This window comes from Monodelphis domestica, chromosome 5 (genome assembly GCF_027887165.1).
Source record: "Monodelphis domestica isolate mMonDom1 chromosome 5, mMonDom1.pri, whole genome shotgun sequence".
Taxonomy (NCBI): domain Eukaryota; kingdom Metazoa; phylum Chordata; class Mammalia; order Didelphimorphia; family Didelphidae; genus Monodelphis; species Monodelphis domestica.
The window spans coordinates 93,664,253-93,689,886 of NC_077231.1; the positions used below are offsets into that span (position 1 = coordinate 93,664,253).

Below are 25,634 nucleotides of genomic sequence, written 5' to 3' on the forward strand. Positions count from 1 at the left end.
TGGGTCTCTTGTTTGATGGATATCTTTTTTTCCTTTTGCAGAGAGAGAAAATACCTTTAGGTATGATACAGCTTTCTGCTGAGCTCTTTGTAAAGTATTAAAGCTACTTTTCTTCAGTGTGTCTAGTATCTCTTTTGTTCCAAATTAGAGGCTTCCAGCAGCCACTGCTGTTTCAGGGACATTGCTAGAACAACCAAAGAAGTCCAAAATTATCCAACTTTTAGGAGTTTGTTTGCTTGTTTTAATAACTCATTATATCTTCTTGCCCTCTTATCCCAACTCACTCAACTGAGAACACACACACGAAAAACCCTAACTCATTAAAATATGTATAATGAATAAAATCAGATTTCCACATTGGCCAATGTAAAAAAACCCAAACATTCTGAGTCTTTCATCTTTCTTTCAGGAGGCAGATAGCATGTTTCAGCATTAGGTCTCTGGGTTTCTGGTTAGTTATTATGCTGATCCATGTAATCATTCCATCACATTTATGTACCCTAACTTGATCATCCTTTCTTCAATTTAGGGGCACTATCTCATATTCCCATTCTTTGCTACCTCAAAGAGAGTAATAAACATTTTTGTAAATCTTCAGAGTTTGATTTGCTTAGGAATAATCCATACTTAATTTACCCTCCTAATTTCTCCTTCCCCTCTTTTCTCCTTTCCCTTCTATTGTACCAGATTACATGCATGTACTCTTCCTTCTTTTGACGAGTCCAAATCAGAATGATGTTTGTCAGCTGTTTCTCCCACCCCTCCTTTCTTGTTTGCATAGATGTCTCCTCTTCTTTCAGTTTTTTTACTTTGTTTTGATATTTCTTGTTGCCTCACAAAATCATTGCTTTCTACTCAATCCATTCCAGTTTTCAGGGAGTTTGTTGCTTGGGCAAGGTTTTGTACCTCTGGGCCAACCTATTAATTCCTTTTCTAATTCATTCTTCCATAGTTCTCATTTCTCTTCCAATTTTTTCCTCAATTGATCTCATTCAACTTGTAAACATATTTTAGTTTTTTTTAAGCTTTTGACTCATGTCTTCAAGAACTTCTAGTTGAGTTTGTGGCTAGATTGTGTTTTTCTCTTAGGCTTTGCTTATAAATGTTTCAGAGTCACTCTCTTCTTTTACATTTGTGTCTTGAGCATCCTTACCATCATAAAGGATCATTATGGTAGGGTTCTTTGTTTGCTTGCCTATTCTTCCAACCTAATTCTTAACTTCAGATTTGATATTAAGTCTGCATTCTATAGCATTGCTGGAGGGAAGATCTGGACCAGTCCTATTTCTAATTTCTTAGCGTATTGAGTATTGTGTTATTCCAAGCTCTGAAAGACAAGATGGGACCTGCATGCTTTCAGGGCTTCCAAGGCAGTCCAATTCAAGGTAAAGTCTGATTATTGCTCTACTAGTGTGAACTCTACAAGTTCCTGACATGGATTTGGATCAGGGTCAGAGCAGAGGAACAGATGCTCCCTATCACCCAGTTGAGAAGTTCTGTTGGTTCTGAATAAGGAGAATTGTTGGTTCCCCTTTGACCTTATTATTCCTCTGCAGACTGAGCTAGTTGCTGGAAGTGAGATCCTGCCACTTCCTACTTTCAAACATCCTCATTTCTTGACTTTCCAATCTTTGAAGTCCACAAAGTCACTCTCTGGACAAGATTCTTCTTCTCAATCCTTCCCCACCCCCAAGGAATTTCCTCTCAAAGGTTTAGCTAGAACTAATTCCACAACTGAGCTAGTCTATCACTCAAAAGTCCAGGTTCTGTATAGGCTTACTATTTTATACAAAGGTAAGACTGAATCTCCTTAATTGATCTCAAAATACTTCCTATGTACCATCAATTCATTTCATTCAATGGCTTTTACTCCTTCCAAATGGATTAAAAGCTTAAAAAAAAAAAGCCCTTACCTTCTATCTTGCAATCAATACTATATATTGTAAGAGTGATAAGGACTAGGCCCTGGGGGGGGGGGGGGGGGGGGTTAAATGGCTTGCCCAGGATCACACAACTAGAAAATGTCTGAGAGCAGATTTGAATCCAGGACCTCCCATCTCTAGGCTTGGCCCTCTGTCCACTGAGCTACTTAGCTGCCCCCAATAAAAAGTTTTGGATACATAGTTTAATGTCTTTGCCTGACTAGTTGATTAAAGATTGGTTCAATCAGCTCCCACCATTACACTTCTTTCTCCTAGGTTTTTTTTTTTTTAAGGCTAACCTCTCTCTGAGGCAGGACACTCCTCTCTCCAACTGAATTCATTATCTTTCCCCCTAAACTGTCTCTCTCCCCCAAGTATCACTGTATCTGTCAAAAGTACTATTATCCTTCCATTTTCCCAGATTCAGAATCCTGGGATTATTCTTAATTTCCCACTCCACCCCTTCACCCCTCTCTCTTTCTGTCTCTCTCTTCCTCCATTTGTCAGCTTCTATCTTTGTCTCTGTTTCTCTTCAAATTATATCAGTTGCCAAATCTTGTTTTTCTTTCTCAACATCTTTCATGGTGATTCCCTTTTCTCTACTCACATAGATTTCACCCTTGCTCAGGCCTTCATCACCTCTCACCTAGATTATTGCAAAATAATCCTGCTGCTTGGTCTCCTTGCCTCAAAATCTCTCAAGATGTCCTACACAAAGCCATCAGACTTTCCATATGAGCACTACTCTACTCAATCAACTTTATTGATTGCCTACTGTCTCTAGTATAAAATGTAAGGCCTCCTGTGTTTACCTTTTAAATCTCCATACAAATTAGTTCCAGATTCATTTTTTTAAAATCCTTCTGACTTAGAATAAATATTATGTATTGGTTCTAAGGTAGAAGAGCCAATGGTAAGGGCTAGGCAACAAGGGTTAATTGACTTGCCCAGGATCACAAAGCTAGGAAGTATCTGAGTCCAAATATGAACCCAAGACCTCCTTCCTCTAGGTATGGCTCTTAATTTCCTGAGCCATCTAAATACCTCTGCTTTCCAGACTCATTGGACACCACTGCCCTTCCTGAATTCTATGATCTAGTCAATTTTTCCTTCTCTCTATTCCTCACACATGATATTCCATGTCCCATCTTTTGGACATCTGCACTGGCCAAATCTATTGCCAAGAATTCCCTCCCTCCTCACCTCCACCCAATAATATCCCTCTTTTCCTTTCAGACTCAACTCAAGTACTATCACAAACAAGGAGCCTTTCCTAGTCCTCCTACTTGCTAATGCCCTCTCTCCCAAACTAGTATTGAACTACTATATATACATACATATATATAATATATATATATATATATATATATAATTCATATGAATCAATGAATGAGTGGAATGAAGAATGAGTGGAAGGACTATAACTTGAACTCAAGTTCTCTTGATTCCAAATCCAGTACTCATTCCACCAAATCTCACTACAGTTCTTTCTCTCTGGCCATGGCAGTGCTTTGTTTTGTTTTCACTGGAGCTAGTCTAGAATCCTTCCTCTTGAAGAGGACCTCAAAACCAAGAGCATTAGTCATGAGTGTCCACTTCTATGATAATATCAGGGTCACTGGTTCATAGTTCTAACACTAGAAGGGACCTCTGAGGCCATCTAATCCAATGACTTCATTTTAGAGGTGAGGAAACTGAGGCCAAGGGAGATTAAGTTAGGCATCAGAGGCAAACTATAAACTCAAGTCTTGTGCATTCAAAGCCAGTTCCTTTCCATTGTCCCATGCTTCCTGAGGTCAAAAACACCAGCTAGAGCTATGATGGTCATCAAAATGTCAGTAGTGAGAGCTTAGAGCACAGGGAGGGAATGGAGAGGCAACAATGAGAATGGAGCATCAAGGAAGAAGTCTCTTCTTTTGAAGGAAAACATGATCCTAGTTGTTGAAAAAAGAGGGAGATGGCAGTCACCAACAGATGGGAAGCCATCATTGCAAATCCAAGGTACTCAGCATTGTCTCTTGCCAGGCTACCTGGCTTGAATAAGCAAACCATCTGAGCACAATCCCTAGGAATAAGAATGTAGAAAAGGTTCTTTTTCATTTGTGTGCAAGATATGAGGGCTGCTCAAAAAGCTGGTTTACAACATTAATTACTAGTGCATTACATGGAACACAGTATTTTTATTGGTCATACAATATTTTGTTAGGCATGTGTGGCAATCTTGTAAATTGGATCAGCTGTGACTGTACTGTTTTAATGAAAGATGGCTGCTTTCCTCAACACATGGTCCCCAGATGAAGTTGGGATCTCATTTTTAAAGGGGTGGGGGAGAAAGTGAGATTAGGGGGTGGGGGAGAGAAAGGGAGAAAGGAGAGAGAGAGAGAGAGAGAGAGAGAGAAGGAGAGAGAGAGAGAGAGAGAGAGAGAGAGAGAGAGAGAGAGAGAGAGAGAGAGAGAGAGAGGCAGGCAAAAAAGAGAAGGAAGGGAAGGGAAGGAGAGAGACAGAGAGGGAGGGAAGCTGGAGAGGCTACATGAGAAAAGAAGAGTAAACTGCTATTGAAATTCTTGTCACAATGGTCTGCTTTGCCATGAAATTTCCTAGAAACATATTGTAGGGTTACTTACTACTTATATGACTGGGCAAGTAACTTGGCCTCCTTGGTTCTTGGTTGTCTCATTTGTGAAAGGGTGCTAGGGAATAAGGACATGTACTAAAAAGACTTTGGAGGCTTCTGCATTTAGATCTGTGATCCAGAATCTTCAACTCCTCCAATTTATCATACGTACTATCACTAGATTAACCTTGAAATGATTTCTACCAGACTATGAGCTCCAAGCCATATCTTAGCTAAACTTTGCACTGTCCCAGCACCAAATAAAAGTGCTCTGCAAACAGTTGGTGCTGAATAAAAGCTTGTTGAATTGAATGCTTTCACAACATCTCCACCCTAGTCCCACCATAGTGTCCCATCATTTTAAGTACTAAAATTTGACTTCCCCTTACCTAGCTAACCTAAAACATTCATCTTCTATCCTAGCCAATTTGGGATAAGAAGAATGAAACTACTGGACCCCCTTGGGTCAAGTTTAGTTAGTGGTTAGGCTGTTAAAATCTAGGTTTGAATCTTGCTTCAGACACTAGTTGTATGATCCTGAGCAAGTCACTTGCCCCTGTCTTCTTCAGTTTCCTCTTCTGAAAAAGAGAAATAATGATTCTTATCTCACAGGGTGATTGTGAGACTCAATTGAGAAAATCTAAATCCCTTTGAAAACTGAAAGACCTATATAAATACAAGGTGTTATCATTAATGTCCCTCCTCCATGAAATGATACCTATTCTTTGAGATCCAGGAAACAAATCCATCCCATTTTATTATGCTACAGAGTTTACAAAATATACAATCACCTAGGAAATTAGTGATGGCTCTTATAATTCCCATTTTGCAGATGGGAAAAGTGAGACTAAAAGGAATGGTCAGTTCATGCCCACAATACCAGTAAGTAAATCTAGCTCCTCTCATTTCAGACCTCTCACTGTCTCTGCTAACCCATACCAGTCCTGGATCTTCATCCTCAGCCAAAAAAAAATAAAGAAAAAAGAAAAAGAAATTCCACCACTGGGGAGCCCACATCCATAATCTATGCATCTCTACTGGAGATCTCATCCCCCACTCGCATTCTTTGCCCCCAAACACCCCTGGAAGTAGGAGGGGAGGAGCATAGAGTCCTATGTTGTTTATCATCAATAAAGTCACCAATGTTCAGTAGGGGGAAAAAAGGGCAGTAAGGTAGCACAGTAGACAGAGCACCAAGCCTGGAATCTGGAGGATCTGGGTTCAAATATGACCTCAGACACTTCCTAGCTTTTATCCTGGGTAAGTCACTTAACCCCAATTACCTAGCCCTTGCCACTCTTCTATCTTAAACTGATACTAAGATAAAAGGTAAGGTATAAGGAATTAGACAAAGAAGAATCCCTGCTCCAGTGGAAGACCAATGAATAAACTTCATCTAAAAAATAAGCTCTCCACTGAACCTTCCCCAAAGACTCCTTTCCACACTGACCTTTCAGATTCCCAGTCTTTCAGAGCATCACACCCATACACTCCCCAAATGACCATACCTTTTGACATTAAATCAACTTCTTCCTCAACATCTTTTATGGAAGAATTTTATTCTCTGCTGGTGTCCCATTGAATCTGAAATGCCACTGGTTACATTGACATTGTCTTGTCTCCCCAGTAAGAGTGGAATCTCCTTGAAGACGAGGAAAATTTCATAGGCTTCTTTTCTCTTCCCCAAAATGGTAGGCACAGTAAATACTCAATGGCTACATGACGAATGAATCTGAATTGTCCTAGGATCACTTTGCCAAAGTCCAAGTCTCCACAGTTCACCCTTGCCTTGTCGATCCTTTTATGACTTGTGGATATTCGTGTAAAACCCTCCAGCTCCAAAATAAGAAATAGTGGAAAGTTTTTAAGCTTTAGAGTCAGGGGACATTGAGATCCTAGCTCTATCATTCACTGCCTGTGTGACCCTGGACAAGTCACTTACTTCCTTGTGTATAACTGAAAATCTGTTACCCTAAAAAAGAACTACAGGGGGCAGCTAAGTAGCTCAGTGGATTGAGAGTCAGGTCAAGAGATGGGAGGTCCTGGGTTCAAATCTGACCTCAGACACCTAGCTGTGTAACCCTGGACAAGTCACTTAACCCCCATTGCCTAGCCTTTAGCACCCTTCTGTCTTGGAGCAAATACACAGTATTGATTCTAAAATGAAAGGGAAGGATTAAAAAAAACTACATTTCCCAGGAGTCTACTGATTTCCTGTCATTATCTACTTACTGTAGGGCAGTCCCACTTTCTCCCTCTTTGGTATTATGACAGGGAGCTTGGTGGTGGTAAAGTGGGCTTTTTAAACTGGCTGATCAGCCTTATTTTATATTTATGGTCCTTATTTTATATCCCTTTTATTCCTTTATTTCTAATGATCATTAATAAAACTCTTAAAATAAATAACTTTTGGTATTAAGTTTTAATTTTTACAGTTGGGCCTGTTTCCTCATCTAGACAAGAAAGAATTGGTATAAATGGCTAGTGAGGTCCCTTCTCTCTTTAGATCTATGGTCCTTTGTATGAATTGGACTAGACGGTCCCCACCGATTCAAAGACCCTCTGGTTCTGTGATAGAAAATTCATTCATGCTTTCTTCCAGCTAATCTTAAATTATGGGACATCCACGGGACTGGGAGGGGAGAAGAGAAGAGAAGAGACCAAAGAACAGACAAAATATGATAAAAGGACACCAGGTCACAGCAATTCCATTCGGCTTGTTGCATTTTTTATTTAACCTTAAAAAAAAATCAGTATTCAATGAAAAATACACTTTGGGTGAGTTCTCCAGCTTTTTCCCATGTGCTGCTGAGCTCAAACAAACCAATGAGAGAAAACCAATGTTGGCTGGAGCCTTCAAACGCACTGCACCAATTAAATTACACCAAATATATTATTATACCTTTGAAATGGCTTTCAGACCAATAAATAAAAAAAGACAAATTCAAATAAAAAAGTCAACTTTGTATTACAAAAAAAAATAGAAATTAAATAAAAATCACAACACTGAGTGAAACAATTATGTGCAGTCAAGTTTTTTTTTCCCTTTCTCTCTCTCTCTCTTTCTTTTTTAATCTTCTAGGAATGATAACATGCCAGTAAAATCCCTACAGAACATTTCCAGTCTGGCAATAAGCAGTTGATCATTCATTCACATTTGTACTTGAGAGAGCAGGCCTGGGTAACACCCTCCTCCCCTCTGTTTCAACCTGAAAAAAAAAAATGCTTCCGATACCTGGACCAGCTCACTGGAACATAGAGGTTAATCCAGGTAACCACACTTGATTTTCTCCTGGCATCTCAAAGCACTTTCTGAACATTAGGGAAGATTTGCAGCTCACCCATGAAGGGAAGGAAGGATTGGTATACCCATTGGGCAGATGTGTAAACGGAGACACCGAGGGGTCTTGCCTATGAGGGATGGATACCTGAAACACCAGGTTCCCTTTCCAGCATCATTAATTCCATGGAAATTAATTAAACATCACTCCTGTGAGGACTGGTTAACAGGTAGGCTAGAATCCAGCAAAAAAAAAAGTTGGTTTAAGATGTTGCTTTCTCTTTCAAGATTCCCTTCAAGAGAATCCATGAACCTTTTGGCTCTGGGATTAGAGGTTCTGGGTTCAAATCCCACCTCTGAAACTACCTTTGTGACCATGGAAAAGTCACAACCTCCCTGGGCCTCAATTTCCCCATCTGAAAATATGGAGGTTGGACTAATGGCCCCTGAGGTTCCTTTGGCTTTAGATCAATGATCCTATGACATTTTGTGATTTTGAACTGGTATTTGACACTTCCTAAGCCTCAGTTTCCCCATCTGTAAAATGGGGGGGGGGTAGACTAGATGGCCTCTGAGGTCCCTTCCAGCTCTGAAGTTATGATCTTTGCCCACCACATGGAATACAGAAGTACAGTACAGGAAGGGTAAAGGGTGTGTTGAGAGGGTAAGAGTACATGGGAGCAAATTGGGATTTTGATGGGTTTGGATACTGCACCAAAATCCTTTGAAGGATATTAACAGTTGTTTGGCAAAAGGGAAAAAAAGGGGTGCTACAAGCAATGGGCACATTTGCAGCCTTGGTACCTGAATCATGCAAGGGGGCTTCTTGACCAGGCCAGCTATGGTCTACGAAGGGCTGGCAGCAAAGAAGGTTCAGTTTATCATAAATCTGTTGACTTTGGGAGGTACAAAATGGCAGGAGGTGGGGAGAAGCTACTTGGAGCTTCTACCCCTGGGGCATGCATTTTTAGGAAATAGCCATTTTCCTTGGGGAGTGCATGTGAGAGGAAGAATTAAATTAGAGGACAACACTGTTAGTATGTGGTGGAAAGAGCATAGATTGATTGGCAGTTCTGAGAACTGAGTTCAAGTCTTGCCTCTCCAGATAACTCTCTGTGGGACATTAAGGAAGGCACTTCACACCTCTTTATCTGATTTTCTTTGATATGTAAAATACGGATGTTGGGTGCTAGAATCCCACGCATCCTTTCTGGTTCAAACGTTCCTGGGGGCTAGCCCCTTCCTCTGGCCCCATCCACCACCAGTCTAGGGAATCCAGAGGCTGATCTCTTGAAGGGCAAGGATTCTTTTTTGTTTTTGTTTTTTTTCTGCATATCCCCATTGCTTAGCACTGTGCCTGGCACATAGTAAATAGTTCATAAATATTGGTTGGCTGGCTGATGCATGGGTTAAGATGGGAGCAAACCAGTACCCTCCTGGTGAAGAGTCAGATCCCTTTCTGGATGGCATAACGGATGCTCCAGAGAGTCTCTTTCATCTTCCCAGGCCTTTTTCAACAGCTATGCCTCTTACACAGAGCCTGGTGATACCCTCCCAACTAAGAGAACCCAGGAGGAGGATGGAGAATCTCTAAGGCTGCTACCTTGGTGTTTCTGAGCTCAGCCATCTAATCCTCACCCATGTAAGGGTTCTGAACCCTAACTCTTCCTCCAGCTGGGTGGGGCTAACTCTAGGCATGGGAGGCAGGAAGACCTGGATTCAAACTTGGCCTCAAAAGTTCCTTCTATCTCTAAATCTATGATCCAGCAGAAGTCAGCAGCTTCCATTTTAAAAGCCCAGAATTGGTGCATTCTCCAAACCCTTATAACCCAGTGGGCTCCATTCTGTTTGGGGGGATGCACATTCTGATGGCCCTTCCATCACTTGACCCGACATGCTATACCCTTCCCATTTGCTAACATTCTAGAAGCAACCTACTCTAATTTCTCCAACTCACAGGCACACTCCCTCCAGCAAGGCTTGCAGACAGTAAACATGGCGGGACTAAACCAGCTAACCCATTGGAGATTACAGATAGGATATGAATGAGGATGTCCACTGTGTGACTGGGGGCCTGAGAGGCAGCATTCCAGTTAATACTGCAACCTTAGAAAAGATTAACAAGACGTCGTTTCCTGAGGTGGGGAGTCAGCTTTAGTCATCTCGGCTAAACCCCAAGACCCTGCTCCCCCAGCTCTGTGTCTGCTGCTCATTTTACTTCCCTGCTCCCCTGGAGCCTCAGAGTTTAAAACGAGTGGGGGAGCCCCCTAGAGTCTAGAATTTTGCTCCCTCTTCCCACCCCACCCCCATCGCTCCCCCAGGCAGCCATGAGAATGGGGCAGTGAGATGGACAAAGAGATGATGGGCAGCAAGAAGGAGATGGAGGGCATACATATGGGGCCAGGAACCAAGAGCTGGTTATGCATCTGTCCCGTCAAAATCCAAAACACTCTTGTGACCAAGGTCAAGCCTTCCATTGGGGGTGCCTGCCTCCTCTCAGGGCATTTATCCAATGGCTTCCTAGGAGCCGGAGTTACTGATGCTCCTGCTCCCAGCTCGCGGAGAAGGCTTGGGGAGGGCCTGGGCACAGCCAGCACCTCGGGAAGCTCAGGGGTGGCTCACACGGACCCCAGCCCGGGAAGGAGGATCAGTAGCCTCATTTGGGGACTGACTCTACCCATGGCGGTCTCCCCAGTTTTGTTGTCCCCTCCTGCCCCGCCCAGAAGGAGCCTGCACGAAGCTTCTCGAGAGAGATCTCCACGACCCTCGTGCCCGCTGCTGGGTCCTCAGGACAGACGGTGTCAGGTAGATGCTAATTAGACCAAATGAGCTCTGGGCAAGTGGGCAGGTGTTCTCTGTCATGCAGTTGGCACATGCACAGGCTCTGGCAAAGGACGACACCCGTTCAGGAGGTTTTCAGATCTTTGCTATCTATCAATAAGCCGGTAACCAGGCAGGTATCCCCACCAGCTCAGAGGTGACCCATTGCTCCCTGTGCCCCCACCCCCCGCCCCAGCCGCTAATTAAGTTTGTTGCAGATTTCTAGGGCTTTCTTATACACCTGAGTCACATCATCCATGTCCGTGAGCAGGGAGAAACTGTTGTCCACCATCCGGTTCCGATACCGTTTCAGGTACTGAGGTCTCGGCCGGTTCTGAAGTCCCTCAAAATCCTGAATCTGGAGGAAGTTTTCGGCGGAGACGCAGCTCCGGATTCGCTGCTGGGCAGGCCGGTTCTCCTGCAGGTCCAGCAGGTCAAAGGAGTCACTGGACAGGATGCTGTCGTCACTGATCACGCTGGAGGGGCGGCTGTAGCTGCGAGACAGCCCTTCGCCCGGGCCGCCCCGCTCCTCCATGGATTCCAGCGCGGGCCCCCCCGGGCTGGCCAGCGTGGAGTCCGTGCTGCTTGCCGAGTACTTGCTGCTGTGTTTCAAGATGCCTTTCCTCCGGTAGCCCCCCCGGGCCGAGTCCGAGGTCCCCGGGGAGGGGAGGCTGCTGCCCCCCGGCGCGTCATTACTATCCAGCAATTCCGACGACTCACTCCGTTCCGGAGAGGAGTAGTAACCAGATTCTCGCTGCTGGGTCTTCTTCAGGATGCCTTTCTTGGGCATCGTCGCCGACTGCTTGGGTCCAAGTGTGCCTGCTCCCTCGGCCTCCACGGGGCTCTTCAGGGGGGTCCCAGTCCTGCACAACTCCTGCTCCATTTTAAAGGCAGCCGGCAGCGTGGGGCTGACCACCCCTTCGATGAAGCCTGCGCTGTGAGACCGGTGCTCACTGTTGCTTCTCTTTTTCAGGATGCCCTTGGGCCTCTTGGAGCCGGACTTGGACGGGCTCTCCGCCGGCCCATCTTGGCCAGACTGGGCGATGTCATTCTCCTTCTTGGACTTCTTCAGGGACCGCTGTCTTTCCAATGCGCCTTCCGAGGCCCCGGGTTTGGCCAAGCACTTGACCTTGGTCTCCCCCTCTGCTTGAAGGCCAGTCGAGCGATGGTGCCAGTCGATGATGCGGGCCAGCAGGGGGGACTCCGAGTCCCTCAGAGCATCACAGTCACAAACACTACTTTTATAGCCCCAGTTGACCCACCAGTGGTTGGCAATGTCCTCAATGGTGGCACGGCGCTCAGGGTTGACCATCAACATCCATCTGATCAGTCCTCGGGCATCTAAGACCAAGAGCAGAAAAGTCTTTGGTTAACAAAGAGGATGAAAATTTAGCTGTGAAGAGTGATAGCGGGACGGGCAAACAATTAAAGAGGAGCCATGAAGGCAAAACGTCATGGAAGCTGTGAGCCAAGACATACTACAGAATTGGAGGCAAACAGCCTCAGAATTCTTATTTAAGGCTCATCATCTCCTCTGGGTAATGTGCTAGTGGGTTGTCAAGGAGCGGAATGGTTTTCCATATTAATGGAGGCATGTCATGGAGCTTCTGCTCTTTCCATCAACTCTGGTCCTTTTTTTTTGTTTTAGGAAAAAGGAGAAAAATGAGCAGAAAGGGGGAAAAAAGCTGTGACCTATGGAATAAGCCTACAAGAGTCTTCCTGTATCATTCCCCCCTCCCCAAAAAGGAAACATAAACAGATGACCAAATAATCACTTAGAGGGGACACTTGTACATGCACACACACACACACACACACACACACACACACACACACACGTGTGTGTATATTTAAAAATATATAAATATATATTTTATGTGCATAAAATGTTTAATATATGTACATGTACACACACACACACACCATTATTTGGAAATGACAGGCAAAGCCTTCCTTTAGAGGAATGAGAAATGAGCGTGGGGCATGGGCAAAACATACCCAGATAATAAAAAAGGGGAAAAGACCTATTTGTACAAAATTATTTATAGTAGCTCTTTTGGGGGGAATTGGAAATTGAGGAGATGCCCATTAACTGGGGAATGGCTGAATAAATTATGGAATACTATTGTGCTATAAGGAATGATAAACAAAATGATTTCAGGAAAACCTGGAAAGATCCGCAGGAACGGATGCAGAGCAAAATGGTAGAACTGGAAGAAAATGGTACCCAGTAATAGCAATATTGGGCAATGATTATGTGTGAAAACCTGGCTACTCTCAGCAATGCATGATCTGGGACAATGCTGAGAGACTTATGATGGGGAATGCCAGCCACCTCCAGAGAAAGAACTGCCTTCCACATCAGGGTATCTTTGGTTTTATTTGGGGGTTTGGGTTATGCATGATGTGGCTCTTACAATAATCAATATGGGAGTACATTTTGCATGACAACAAAAATGTAAATAACTAATTAATTAGAAAACCATACCCAGATATCAGAGAGAGACAAACTGAGGTCAGGAACATCTACACAACTGCAAAGACTTTCTCTCTACTTCAGGAAGGTAACAGCCAATTGAGGACATGTCGATACTTTGGTTGGGGTGGGTCATGGTTCCCTATTCCATTGCTGCTCACACCACGTTTTATTTATTTAAAGAGTAGGGGAGGAAATTCTCATTTCAGTGTAAATTGCCTGTGTGACCTGAGAGAAATCATTTAACCTCTATGGGCCTTAATTTCCCCAACTGTGAAATGAGGCAATTAGACCAGGTCACTGGTGTCAAACTCAAACAGAAGTGGGAGTCCACATAGTGGCTTAGAAAACCACATACCAGCATTCTCTATTTCTATTTATTTTCTAAAATATTTCTCAGTTACATTTTAATCTGGCTCAGGTCACAAGGGGCTGTGAGTGTTGGACCCCTCAGGACAAAGTGGCCCTCTGAGATCTCTTCCAGTCTTTGAACATCTTCTGTCTTGAAGAGTCGTCTGGGGCATGGAGACCTTAAGTGACTTTCTCAGGATCACCCCGACAGTGGGAGTCAGGGGCAGGACACGAACACGGGTTATGCTGACTCTGAGGCCAGCTCATGGTGTCATGCTTTTTCTCCATCTCCTCTGTTTTCTCATATAACCCACCTCCCACCTCAGGGTCAGGCAAGAGAACTGATCTGTGTCGGGGACTACTCTCAAATGACAGCTGGGAAAGTTCTGCTCTCCCAGCCCCTGCTGCAAAGACCCTGCTGGAACTTCTGGAAGCCAGACAAACCTACCATATATCTTGGTTTATGGGGGCGACCTTTTGAGGTTAAAGGGGGAAAAAAACAAAGTTCTCCCAATTGAGGTCAGTTTATAGGCCAAATTCTCCAGAAGCTAAGATCTGCCTGACCCCAGCCTCCACCCCTCCTGGCCGATTCAGGCCACTGTTCTTGGGCTACATTCTCTACCTATTAGCTACAGCTGGACAAAGGAAAGAGGTTTCTTTATAGGCTGACCAGAATTATGATCCAAAAAAATGTCAGGTTGAATTTAGATGGTAAGATAGGACAGCTGCAACCAAATAAAAATATACGTATCCCTTCTGTATCGCAGTTTTCCCCATCACGACATCAATATATTATAGGTTAGCATGAGAAATTATTCATTTAAAAAAATTTTTAAATCCTTTCCTATAGTTACATGATTCATCCTTTCCCTCCCCCCTTCTTGGGGAGCTGACAAGCAATTCCACTGGGTTATACATGTATTATCACTCCATACCTATTTCCATATTGTTCATTTTTGTATTAGAGTCACCTTTTAAAACCAAAACCCCAATCCTATACCCATACAAACAAGTGATGAGTCATACAGCATAAGACATTAAATGAGAATTTGGGGGGTGTTTTAAGGAAGCCACAGATAACACAGAAAAGGTTTAGAAACTCAGAAATGTATCCTTCACCCAAAATTTAAGTAAATTGTAAACTATAAACATTCCGTAAAAGAAAAAAATTCAGAATTCCATGGTACTGAGGGGCAGCCCAAAAACTTTGTGGATTTTCCTGATTGCAGGGGGACTGTGCACCTAACACCTGCAATGGGGAAGGGCTAACTAATTTTTAAAAGGGAGAAGGAGGAATAAAAGGGGAGGGAGGTGGGACCACAGACATCAGGGGCTGAAAACAGCAGTCACCAGCACAGGGAGGGCCTGGCTTCCGTGACCTTAGCAACCATCCTCAGGACTGTTACCGGAACCTTTCTCCCTTCTCCATAATTCTGTGGCTATTTCAAAGTGGCAGGGAGCAAGAGGAGGGTCCATAAAGCTCCTGAAGCAGGAGATGAGGTTGGGATGGGCAGAGAATTTCCCAAGGAAGTCGTAAGGAATCTCTCGGGAAGCTGTCTCCCCCATCTTTTTTCTGTAGGGCACCGCTGTCAATCTGTCAAAGTAGGGGTTTGGGGAGACAACTGGGAGACCAGAGACCCCGTTATACTTGCTGTAAAAAACCAAGGCAATTGGGAAGACAACAATCCTGAGCCTTGTCATCATCCCTTGGTAGCCACTCTCCCAGCTCGGCTACACACCTGAAGGCTGCGTGGGCTCTCGGTATTCACCACTGCTGATCTGGCGGATGAGATTCTTATGATCAAAGCCGTCAAAAGGCATTGTCCCATAAACCAGAGTGTAAAGCAATACGCCCAGGGCCCAGCTGTCCACCTGGAGTAGGAGGGCAAGAAACAGAAGAGAGATGAAAGCCAGCCCCATCGAAATCTACTTAGACGTGGGGTTCTTAACCCTTTTTCAGCAATCTAATAAAGACCACAGACCCCACCTCGATGTTTTTAAATATATAAAATATAGATGATTAGCTTTTTTTTTTTAAACTCCTGCCTTCCATCTTAGAATCAATACAGTGTATTGGTTCCAAGGCAAAAGATCAATAAGGGCTATGCAAAGGGGCTTAAGTGTCTTGTCCAGAGTCACACAGCGAGGAAGTATCTGAGGCTGGATTTAAACCCAGGACCTCCCATCTCTAGACCTGGCTCTCAATCCACTGAGACACCTAGCTGCTCCCCCAATCTATGTTTAGTCTTTGTGGAATATGGAAATACAAAAATAATCTATGCTTAATCTTTGAAGGATACGGCAACCCAAAAAGCAAAGGCTTACACTGCCTCAGTGGAACCAACCAAAGGAGCCATCTGAGACAGAAAAGAGAAACCTTGGGAAAACGTGACTATCTTCAAGGATTTGAAGGATCACCACACAGATGAGAGATTAGATTTGTTGTATTTGGATCCAGATGGCAGAACTGGGAGCAATGAGTGGAAATAATGAGGGAAATTTAGCTTAGATTTCAAGAAAATTTTAAATTAAAAAAAAAAAATTAGATTAGATTTCAAGCAAATTTTTAATTTAAAATTTAAAAAGATTAGATTAGATTTTAGGGGAAAAACATCTTAATAATTTTGGCTGCCCAAAGTGAATTAGGTTGCCTCCATAGTTAGAGTTCCCCCTCACTGGATGACCGACCATTTATCCAGCCTTCTATCAAGGGGATTCTTGTTCACATATGGACTGGAGAAAAGTGCCTTCACAGTCTTATACAGTTTCAGATCTAGAGACAGATGGGTCTTCAAAGACCTTCAAGTCCAATTCTATCATATTATAGATGAGTTTATACCTACTGTATTTCATCTTCTTATTTAGAATCCAACATATATCTAAGCCCATTGAGGTCTTTCTGGATCCTGGCTATCATCTAAAATATCCCCCAAGAATTGTGCCATCTACAAATGTAGTAAGACATGTAACCTTAAGTCTCAGACCAATTTGTTTAGAGCATCATTATGACACAGAAGGGGTTGAGAGAAAAAAAACAATATAAAGAAAAAATGTGTATGTATGTATGTATATATATTTCTCATTCTCTAGAAGAATTCAGGAAACCTATTTTTGTACTTAAATTCTACTTATAACATCACCACTTACCTCGGGGCCGCGGTAAGGTCTTCCATTGACAATTTCTGGGGATGCATAAAGGGGGCTCCCACAGAAAGTCTGTAGAAATTTATCCTTTTGATAGAGGTTGGAGAGACCAAAGTCAGCAATCTGAAAAGGCAACCAAGACAACCATTCTGCTCAGTAATTCAATTCATAACAACTCAATTCAATGAACATCCTTTAAGCCGACCACTTAGTTCACTGGAATTCTGGCTTACATTTCTGATATCTACAACATTTTCCCCACCAAATTATTTGCTATCTGTTGGGAGGGGCTCATTTCCTATAGGAGGGCTCCCCATTAGACCACTGGGCTGCATTTCTATTTTCTCTTTGGCATTCTTTCTCCAGGAGAATATCCATTTGACTTTTGTTATTGAGTCATTTTAGCCATGTCCAAGACTCCATTTGAAGTTTTCTTGGCAAAAATATTGGTGTGGTTTGCCATTTCCTTCTTCAATTCATTTTACAGATGAGGAAACTGAGGCCAACAGAGTGAAATGTTTTGCCTAGTGAGTGTCTGATGCTGGATCTGAACTCAGGATGACTCCAGGCCCAGTGCTCTATTCACTGCACCACCTTGGGGAAGGAAAAAGTTGCATTCCAGGATAAACATTCACATCAAAGATTTTCACTGTCATGTATGTAGCTTATATGGAGTCATTTATCAGAATTTGATTTAAAAATTACATGACCAAAAAGTTGGCTTCTTATCCACCTATAAATAATTATAGAACTGTCTAATGACATGCGGAGCATAATCACTTAGTTGAACATCTGTCTAGTAGAACGAATAAAAAATAATGGGCTCCCATTTACATTGCTAGCATGATTTTTAAATTTGCTATAAATATTGTTTTGTATCAACTCTCATTTTGGATAATTGGTTTAAATAAAGCTTAGAGCAAGGGTTCTTAATCTGGGTCTGTGAACGTGGTTTATTTTTAATATATATTTTGATAACTGTATTCCACTATAATTTGCTTCCTTTGTGCTTTGTTTTATGTATTTAAAAACATTGTTCTGAGGAGTATATAGACTTCATAACCCTGCCAAAGGGATCCATGACACATAGAAGGCTAAAAATCTCTGGTTTAGAGGGATAAAAAAGGCTAATAAAAATGGATTTTTTTTTTTCAGTTGGAAGGTTCCTCTGGGATCCTCTAGTCCAACCCATACTTGAACAAGCATCCTTTCTTTGACATTTTACAAATGTGAAAACAGAGGGTGTGAAAGGTTAAGTAACTGTCCATGGTCCCATGGCCAGTAAATGTCACAAGAAGAATGGGAACCCATGTCTTATCTAACTACAAGTCTAACACTGACTGTCTTCTACACTCTCTAGCCAATGTGAACTTTTAACTTGTATATTACCCCCTTTTCAGTATTCTTTCTTTTTTTTCCCTTATCCTCTGTCTTATAATAGATATAAGCATCAGTTCCAAGGCAGAACAACAGTAAGTTCTAGGCAATTTGGTTAAGTGACTTGCTCAGGTCACTCATCTGAGAAATATCTGAGACTAGATTTGAACCCATTATTAAGTCATTTTTAACATTGTTCAGAATTCATAATAAAATTTATCTGAAAAGACAAATATTCATATGTTATTTGGAGAAATTTAGAATTGTTTTCTTTTTAAGTACCAGATTTTAAGAAACATTATAAAATATTTTAAAGAGGGATTCAGCCAAAGATTTTTTAAGGGAAAGGTAGTCTTTGAAAAAGGAAGGTGATGTAAAAGCCCAAGTTACTAATAAAATGCTTTTTATAAAACCAAAAACTGGCATCTGCATTGAATGGTAACTATGGGTAGAACAGAACTATAGTTTTAAAATATTGCATTTTTGGTCAGAGACAATTAATGGGTATGTTGGCTATACTGAATTTCTTTCTTTCCTTCCTTCCTTCCTTAAAGCTCTGTTATCAGAATTGGCTGGATAGATGATAAGGGAGGAGAAGGGATTAATGAAAGAAATGTTAAAAGTAGAGTGAACAGTAAGTATCACAAAGAGGCTGGACACTAGCCTTATCTCCCTAGGCAAGTCACTTAAACTCTGTAGACTTCAGTTTCCTCATTTGTAAATAAAGAGAGGGTTGAGCTAATGTCCCCTGAGATGACTTTCAGCTCTAAATCTATGATGCTACAAACTGGAAGGGACCTTAGAGGTCTCACAGTTGGTAAGTGTCTGAGAGGGGATTTGAACCCAAGATCTATGATCTTCCAGGCACATATCTTTCTATAACCTTTTGAGTAACCTACAGTTTTCCTGCTTCTGAAAGACATGTTTTCCCATGTAGAGATTAGTATTCCCAGTCACATCTGTCTTTGCCTTTCCTTGTATCTCCATCACTTATCACAGGGTGTGGCACAAAGTCTTAACAAATGTCTATTGATTCAGAATCATGAAAAACCTGGGTTCAAATTTCACCAAATCCCCACACTGACTGGTTGTGTGAGAGTAGACAAGTTGCCATGCTGTCAAAATTCTCAAGTTTTCTCTTCTGTAAAATGGGAATAATAATAGCCCCTAAGTCACAGGGTTACCAAGAAGATGGAATGAGATAAAACGTGTAAAGTATTCGACAAACTTTAGAGTACTCTAGAAATATAAGTTAGGATAGTGAAGTGGTACAAGGGGATAAAGCACTGATCCTGAGGTCTGGAAGATCTGAGTTCAAATATAGCCTCAGACACTTACTAGCTGTGTGACTCTGAGCAAGTCACTTCCCCCTCTTTGCTCTCAGTTTCCTCATCTGGAAAATGAGTTGGAGGATTAAATGGCAAACCTATCCAATATCTCTGCCAAGAAAACCCTAAAGGGACCCATGAAGAGTTGGACATGACTGTAAAATGACTGAACAAGAAGAAATGTATGCAATTATTATTATTATCCCTGTGGTTTTTGAATTTTTTTAATGATATATTTTATTTTACCGATGGCATGTAACAAATTTCCACATAGGTTTTCTGAAGTTATATGATCCAAAATCACCTCCCTCTCTCCCTCCTCCCCAAGCTGGTAAACAATTTGATCTGGGTTAAACATAGATTCTCACACAAAACAGATTTCCATATTGTTTATTTCTGTAAGAGAATAATTATATAAAGCCAAAACCCTGGAATAAACTAAAGTGAAAAATCATCTGCTTTCATCTATATTCTGACTCCGACAGTTCTTTCTCTGGAGGTGGAGAGATAATATTCCTTGTCCTAGATCATTGCATAGCTGAGAACAGCCAAGTCAATCACAAGTCAATCAATGATCAATCACAGTTGATCATTTGTGGTTTCTTAATTGCTGGTATTAAAAGGTAGCATCATTTCTTTCCACCTGTCCAAGGAAAACCACCAGCCATATGCATTGCCTCCCTCTCTCACCCCTGCCCCTCTCCTCCTTCCCATGTCGGTTCAACAGACCCAGGGACCATCTGCGAGGCTTCTGTATTTTGACACTTTTCTGTTCTGAATGAGCTGTTTTTGTGACAGGCAAATTTAAAGACAATGGGAAAGCTGAGACTCGAAATTGGAGACTTTCTTCATCCTACTCAAAACCTGAGCAGCCCTTACTGGAGAAAGACTGAATTGTATTGGGTTTCTGGAGGGAATCCCCTCAAGGGACACTATACACTTCAGGCAAATGGTTAATTAGCAATAATCTAGGAATCAAAGATAGAGAATCAGAGGATGCCAGATATCTGGAGAGGAAGAAGTTGCCTAGTTCAATGCTCTCGTTTTGCAGATGACCAAACTGAGGAAAGATGAGATCAAATGACTTACCCAAAGTCATTCAGGCAGTATCACAAATTTGTGATTATTATTAAGGCATTGAAGCAGTATAGCCTAGTGAACAAAGAATCCCAGATTCAAATCCTCCCTCTGACATTAGCTATGTAACCTTCTAGCAAATGATTTGTTAGTGTTCCAGGAAGCTAAGATTCTAAGAGCAGTGAGAGTGCCAACCTGAACCAGTAAAGGAAGTTCCCTCACCTGGGAATTCCCTCGAAATCACAGGTACTCTTCCTTTTACTGCCCTTATAAACCCTAAGGGTTTACACAGATGTAGGGTGAAAGGGACCTTAGGGTCATCTAATCCAAATCCATCACCTTGGGGAAGAAGGATCTGAAGAAAATGAAGCCTTGAATGGCTCTGAATGCTCGATTAAGGTTCTTGGTCATGATTAATAGAGGACTGGGGAATTAATAGTCATTGGAGAAAGAGATGGGTGAGGAACCTGAAGTTCAAGAAGGCAAACAACTAGCCAAAAGTTAGTTAGGTGGTGCCACAGAAGGTAGACTGCACGCATTGGAGTCAGGAAGACCTGAGTTCAAATCAGGGCTCAGACCCTTACTACTATATGGTCTTAGGCAAGTCATTTAACCCCTGTCTGCCTCAGTTTCCTCAACTATAAAATAAGGATAATAGCTACACCTTCTTCCCAGGGTTGTGAGGATCAAATGAAATAGTATTTGCAAAATTCCTAGGATAGTGGCTAGCACATTGTTGTTCAGTCATTTCAGTAGTGTCTGACTCTTTATGAACCCTTAAGGGGTTTTCTTGGCAGATACTAGAATAGCTTGTCATTTCCTTCTCTAGCTCTTTTGGCAGATGAGGAAACTGAGGCAAAGAGAGCTAAGAGACTTGCTCAGGGTCACAAAGCTAGTATCTAAAGCCAGATTTGAATGCAGGAAGATGAATCTTTCTGACCTCAGGCTTAGTACTCTATCCACTGCACCATCTAACTGCCTCTAGCGCTTAGTAGGTGTTTAATAAATGCTTGTTCCCCAGCTGCCTCCACCTCTCTTCCACACCATGCATTTCCCTTTTTATATGCTGCTGAGGAAATTTGGTTGAAAAATCTCCATTCCTAGTAGTCTAGAGCCCAACTTGAACACTGGAAAAGCTCAATTGCAAAGGCAGACTCTGGAATGAGCCTATTGTGTGTGTGTGTGTGTGTGTGTGTGTGTGTGTGTGTGTTTTAATGGAAAAAAAAAAGACATTTCAGCTGAATGAATGGAATGTCATTGAAAGCAGCTGGAGCATGATGGTTGTCTGAGAACCCATTGACTGAGCATGGATTGCACTTAATTACTGAAATTCCACTTTCTTATCAAGCCCCCCCTGAGGAGCTGGCAGAAAACTGGTCTGAAGGCACATGAAGTGTGCCCTGTCAATCAGAGGGTGAATGGAATGAGTTCAGGATAGAACTCTCCAGGGCCATTCTCAAGCTCCACTTGATGCCACTAAACCCAGGGTTGATGCTGCTGGGCAGCAAGCTTCTTGGAGTTAACAACCCCACCCTGGCCAGAATGTCTCCTGAATCTGTGGGTACAAATGTTGGTGCTCCCCCATCCCATCTCTCTCTCTCCTCTCTGCCTCTGTCTCTCCTTTTCTTTTGCCCTTCCTTTCTTCCTCCTTCCCTCCCTCCCTCCCTCTCTCTCTCCCCTCTCTTCTCTGTCTCTCTTTTTCTTTCTCCCTTCCTTCCTTCCTCCTTCCCTCTCTCTCTCTCCCCTCTCCATCTGTCTCTCCTTTTCTTTCTGCCTTCCTCCTTCCCTCCCTCCCTCTCTCTCTCCCCTCTCCTCTCTGTCTCTTTTTCTTTCTCCCTTCCTTCCTCCTTCCCTCTCTCTCTCCCCTCTCCATCTGTCTCTCCTTTTCTTTCTGCCTTCCTTCTTTCCTCCCTCCCTCTCTCTCTCCCCTCTCCATCTCTGTCTGTCTCCCCCCCCCCACCCCTTTCTCTCTGTCTCTCTCTCACACATTCACAGAGGGACTCCAGTCCCATGTACACATGTGCACATACACACACAGGCAGTGATCATTCAGGGCAGGGCAGCCTTGTTTTCATTGTGGCGGGTTCAGGCTCAGAATATTTACATTAAAGCCAACTCCCATCCTCACACACTGATGTTTATCCACTTCCCTCATTAAAGCTGTCAGAGCCCCTGACACAAGATTAATAGAAATCAAGATGACTTCATGTTCTGGGCCCTTCCGTGGAAATGTATGAATTCCAGAAAACTGAAACAAAACAAGAAAAAACAAAACTTCCCTAGTCTGTCTGCGGAGTTGAAAAGCTTGGATGGTAACTCCAGGCAGCAACATACTGGGAAGAATCATTCATATTTACGACCGATGACATCCAAGCGATTCGTTCATTCAAACATTTATTACAGATCTGCTTTCAAACTATTAATCAAGAAGTATTTCTTAAAAAGCATCTATGAACTAGGCACTGTGACAAAACAACAATAACAAAAACAAACGGGAAAAGCCCTGCCCTCAGGGAGCTTATACTCTCCCAGGACACTAACACATATGCTCTGGATACCTCAAAACAAAAGTAATCTCAAATGGTCCAAGCACTAAGAATTGTGGGGGAAATCAGGAATTCTGGATGGGAACTAACCTAGTAAGTGCCCATGGTGTGCCTGGAGCTATTCTAGGCACTGAAAATTATTGTTTAGCCACTTCTGTCATGAGCTTCTCCTTGCAACCCCATCTGGGGTTTTCTTGGCAAAGAAAAGATACAGGCATGCTTTACCTAACAAATTAAGAAAACGGAAACAAATTGGGTTAAGTGACTTGCCCAGGGTCAAAGAGCCAATATATATCCAGGGCTGGATTTGGACTCAGGTCTCCCAGACTCAATCTAGTCAATATGCACTCTGCATCACTTTCCTCATCTGTTCATGAGAATTCAAACCTGGTCTTTAGACTTTAAAACCAGTGCTGATACTTCCACAGCCCAGAAACATTCTAGAAATTTCTGTAGCACTGAAAAGATCTTTGGAGATCAATTTGTCCAGCCCCCTCATTTCTCAGATGGGCTTGGACCAAGGTCACGCAGCAGTGATGACTGCCAGGGAGTAGAGGCTCTCTGAAATGCCGGCAATTCCTCTCCTACAGAATCCCAGTTGTTTTGTCAGAAGACTCTTTGGGAGGGCAATAGGGCTCAAGACATTACACTGACCCAGCTGGGAATCTCAGAAGAATGTATATACTCTCTAGTTCCCACTGATGTCATAGCACAAAACCATCTCCCTTCCCCCCCCTCCCCCGTTGTTAGAGCTGCCATTTGTCTGGTGTCTTTGATGTACCAAGTGACATCCAAGCCATGGTCAAGCAGAGACGGTGGTGGGAGGTGGGCTTGCCTTGGAGGCAGGAAGATGCAGGCTCAAACACTGATTCTGACTTGTGAGGTACGTGGAGGGGGTCAATTCACTTCACAGATGGGAACCTCAGTTTCCTCATCTGTAAAATGATATGATTGAGCTCAGCGGCTTCCAGTTCTAAATCTATTCCCACAAACCTTAGTTTTCTTATTTGTAAAATGGACTTAATGGTGAAAAGCACTGCACAGGATTGTTGTGAGGGAGTTGGGATTTCATTGACAAAAGCAGCAACTTTCCAAGAATAACTCAAATGATCAAACAGCAGGAGTTTTCAGTTCCTCCCTAACTGGGATCCAACCTACTTCCCATTATTCATCTCAAGAGAGCTCTAGCCCAAATGGATTATGTGGCATTGCCAGAACCCATTTTACCTAACCTTCCTACCTCTAGACCTCCACTCCCATGTAGCTTGGTGTCTACAGCCCCGTCCATCCATCAAATCCTAGTTCATTGTCCATAGAGCCTTCTCTTTCCTCTACAAAAAAAAAAAATAAAACCTCTGTACTTCTTAGAGCCAGATCTGAAGTCAGGAAGACATGAGTTCAAATCTGACCTTGGATACTTAGTAGCTGTGTGATTCCTGGGCAAATTACTTTGGCCTTTTTTGCCTCAGTTTTCTCATCTGAAAAATGAGCTGGAGAAGGAAATGGCAAACCACTCCAGTATCTCTGCCAAGAAAACCCCAAATGGGAACAAAAAGAATCAGACAAGACAGAAACAAATGAACAAGCTCCTTCTATGCTTTGATCATAGATTAATTTGTATTATAATCATATCTTACCATCCAACTAGACTGTATGCCCTTTTAGGGCAAGATCGGAGTCTAACCTCTCTATAACTCCCTCTCCAACCCCCAGCACCTAGCACAGAATAGAGATTTTAAATCCAGTGTAGAAAGTTTCCTTTACCAATACAGATTTGACCCTTACTTTCCTCATCTATAAAATGGGGACAGTAGCATAGCATCCATCCTTAATTCATAGTTAGCTTGTTAGGTATAAAGCAATTGAAAAGGGCCAAATAAAGCATAACCAAAAAAGTTATTCCATTCCAAACCCAAAACTTAATCTAACAATTCTTGGAATGGAATTAAGTTCCTTCACTCTCTAGCAATCCATTAACAATCATTCATTAAAGCTTTAATATATGCCAGGAACTATGCTGAGCTCTGACAGAACCACAAACAAAAAGCAAAATTAGCCACTGCCCTTAAGGAGTTTGACTCCTTTTTCGGCGATTTTTTTATTCTGCCCTAACCAATACCCGACTAACCAGGGAAGCTACCATAGGACCTCGGACAACCCAAGTTATTTAACGCCTGTCAATGAGTAAGACGTTTTCACATGATGAAGTCAAAACTATCAATAATCATATGAAGAAGTGTTCTAAATCCCTCCTGATTAGAGAAATGCAAATCAAAACAACTCTGAGGTATCACCTCACACCTAGCAGACTGGCTAACATGACAGCTATGGAAAGTAATGAATGCTGGAGGGGATGTGGCAAAGTAGGGACATTAATTCATTGCTGGTGGAGTTGTGAATTGATCCAACCATTCTGGAGGGCAATTTGGAACTATGCCCAAAGGGCACTAAAAGAATGTCTACCCTTTGATCCAGCCATAGCACTGCTGGGTCTGTACCCCAAAGAGATAATGGACAAAAAGACTTGTACAAGAATATTCATAGCTGCGCTCTTTGTGGTGGCCAAAAATTGGAAAATGAGGGGATGCCCATCAATTGGGGAATGGCTGAACAAACTGTGGTATATGTTGGTGATGGAATACTATTGTGCCAAAAGGAATAATAAAGTGGAGAAGTTCCATGGAGACTGGAACGACCTC

The 25,634-nt window shown here is 42.5% G+C and overlaps 1 protein-coding gene across 1 annotated transcript in view; it reads right to left on the reverse strand.

Annotated features, from left to right (window-relative positions):
* Positions 1 to 7,242: 7,242 nt before the first annotated feature.
* The window catches only part of NUAK1 (NUAK family kinase 1), an 82,093-nt gene continuing 63,701 nt past the window's right edge, over positions 7,243 to 25,634 (reverse strand). The window contains exons 5-7 of the mRNA XM_001374620.4: positions 16,611 to 16,730; positions 15,203 to 15,335; positions 7,243 to 11,977 (exon numbers count right to left, since the gene is read on the reverse strand). Coding sequence (XP_001374657.1) covers positions 10,836 to 11,977; positions 15,203 to 15,335; positions 16,611 to 16,730 — 1,395 coding nt within the window. The 3' untranslated portion in view covers positions 7,243 to 10,835. The remainder of the gene's footprint in view (positions 11,978 to 15,202; positions 15,336 to 16,610; positions 16,731 to 25,634) is intronic.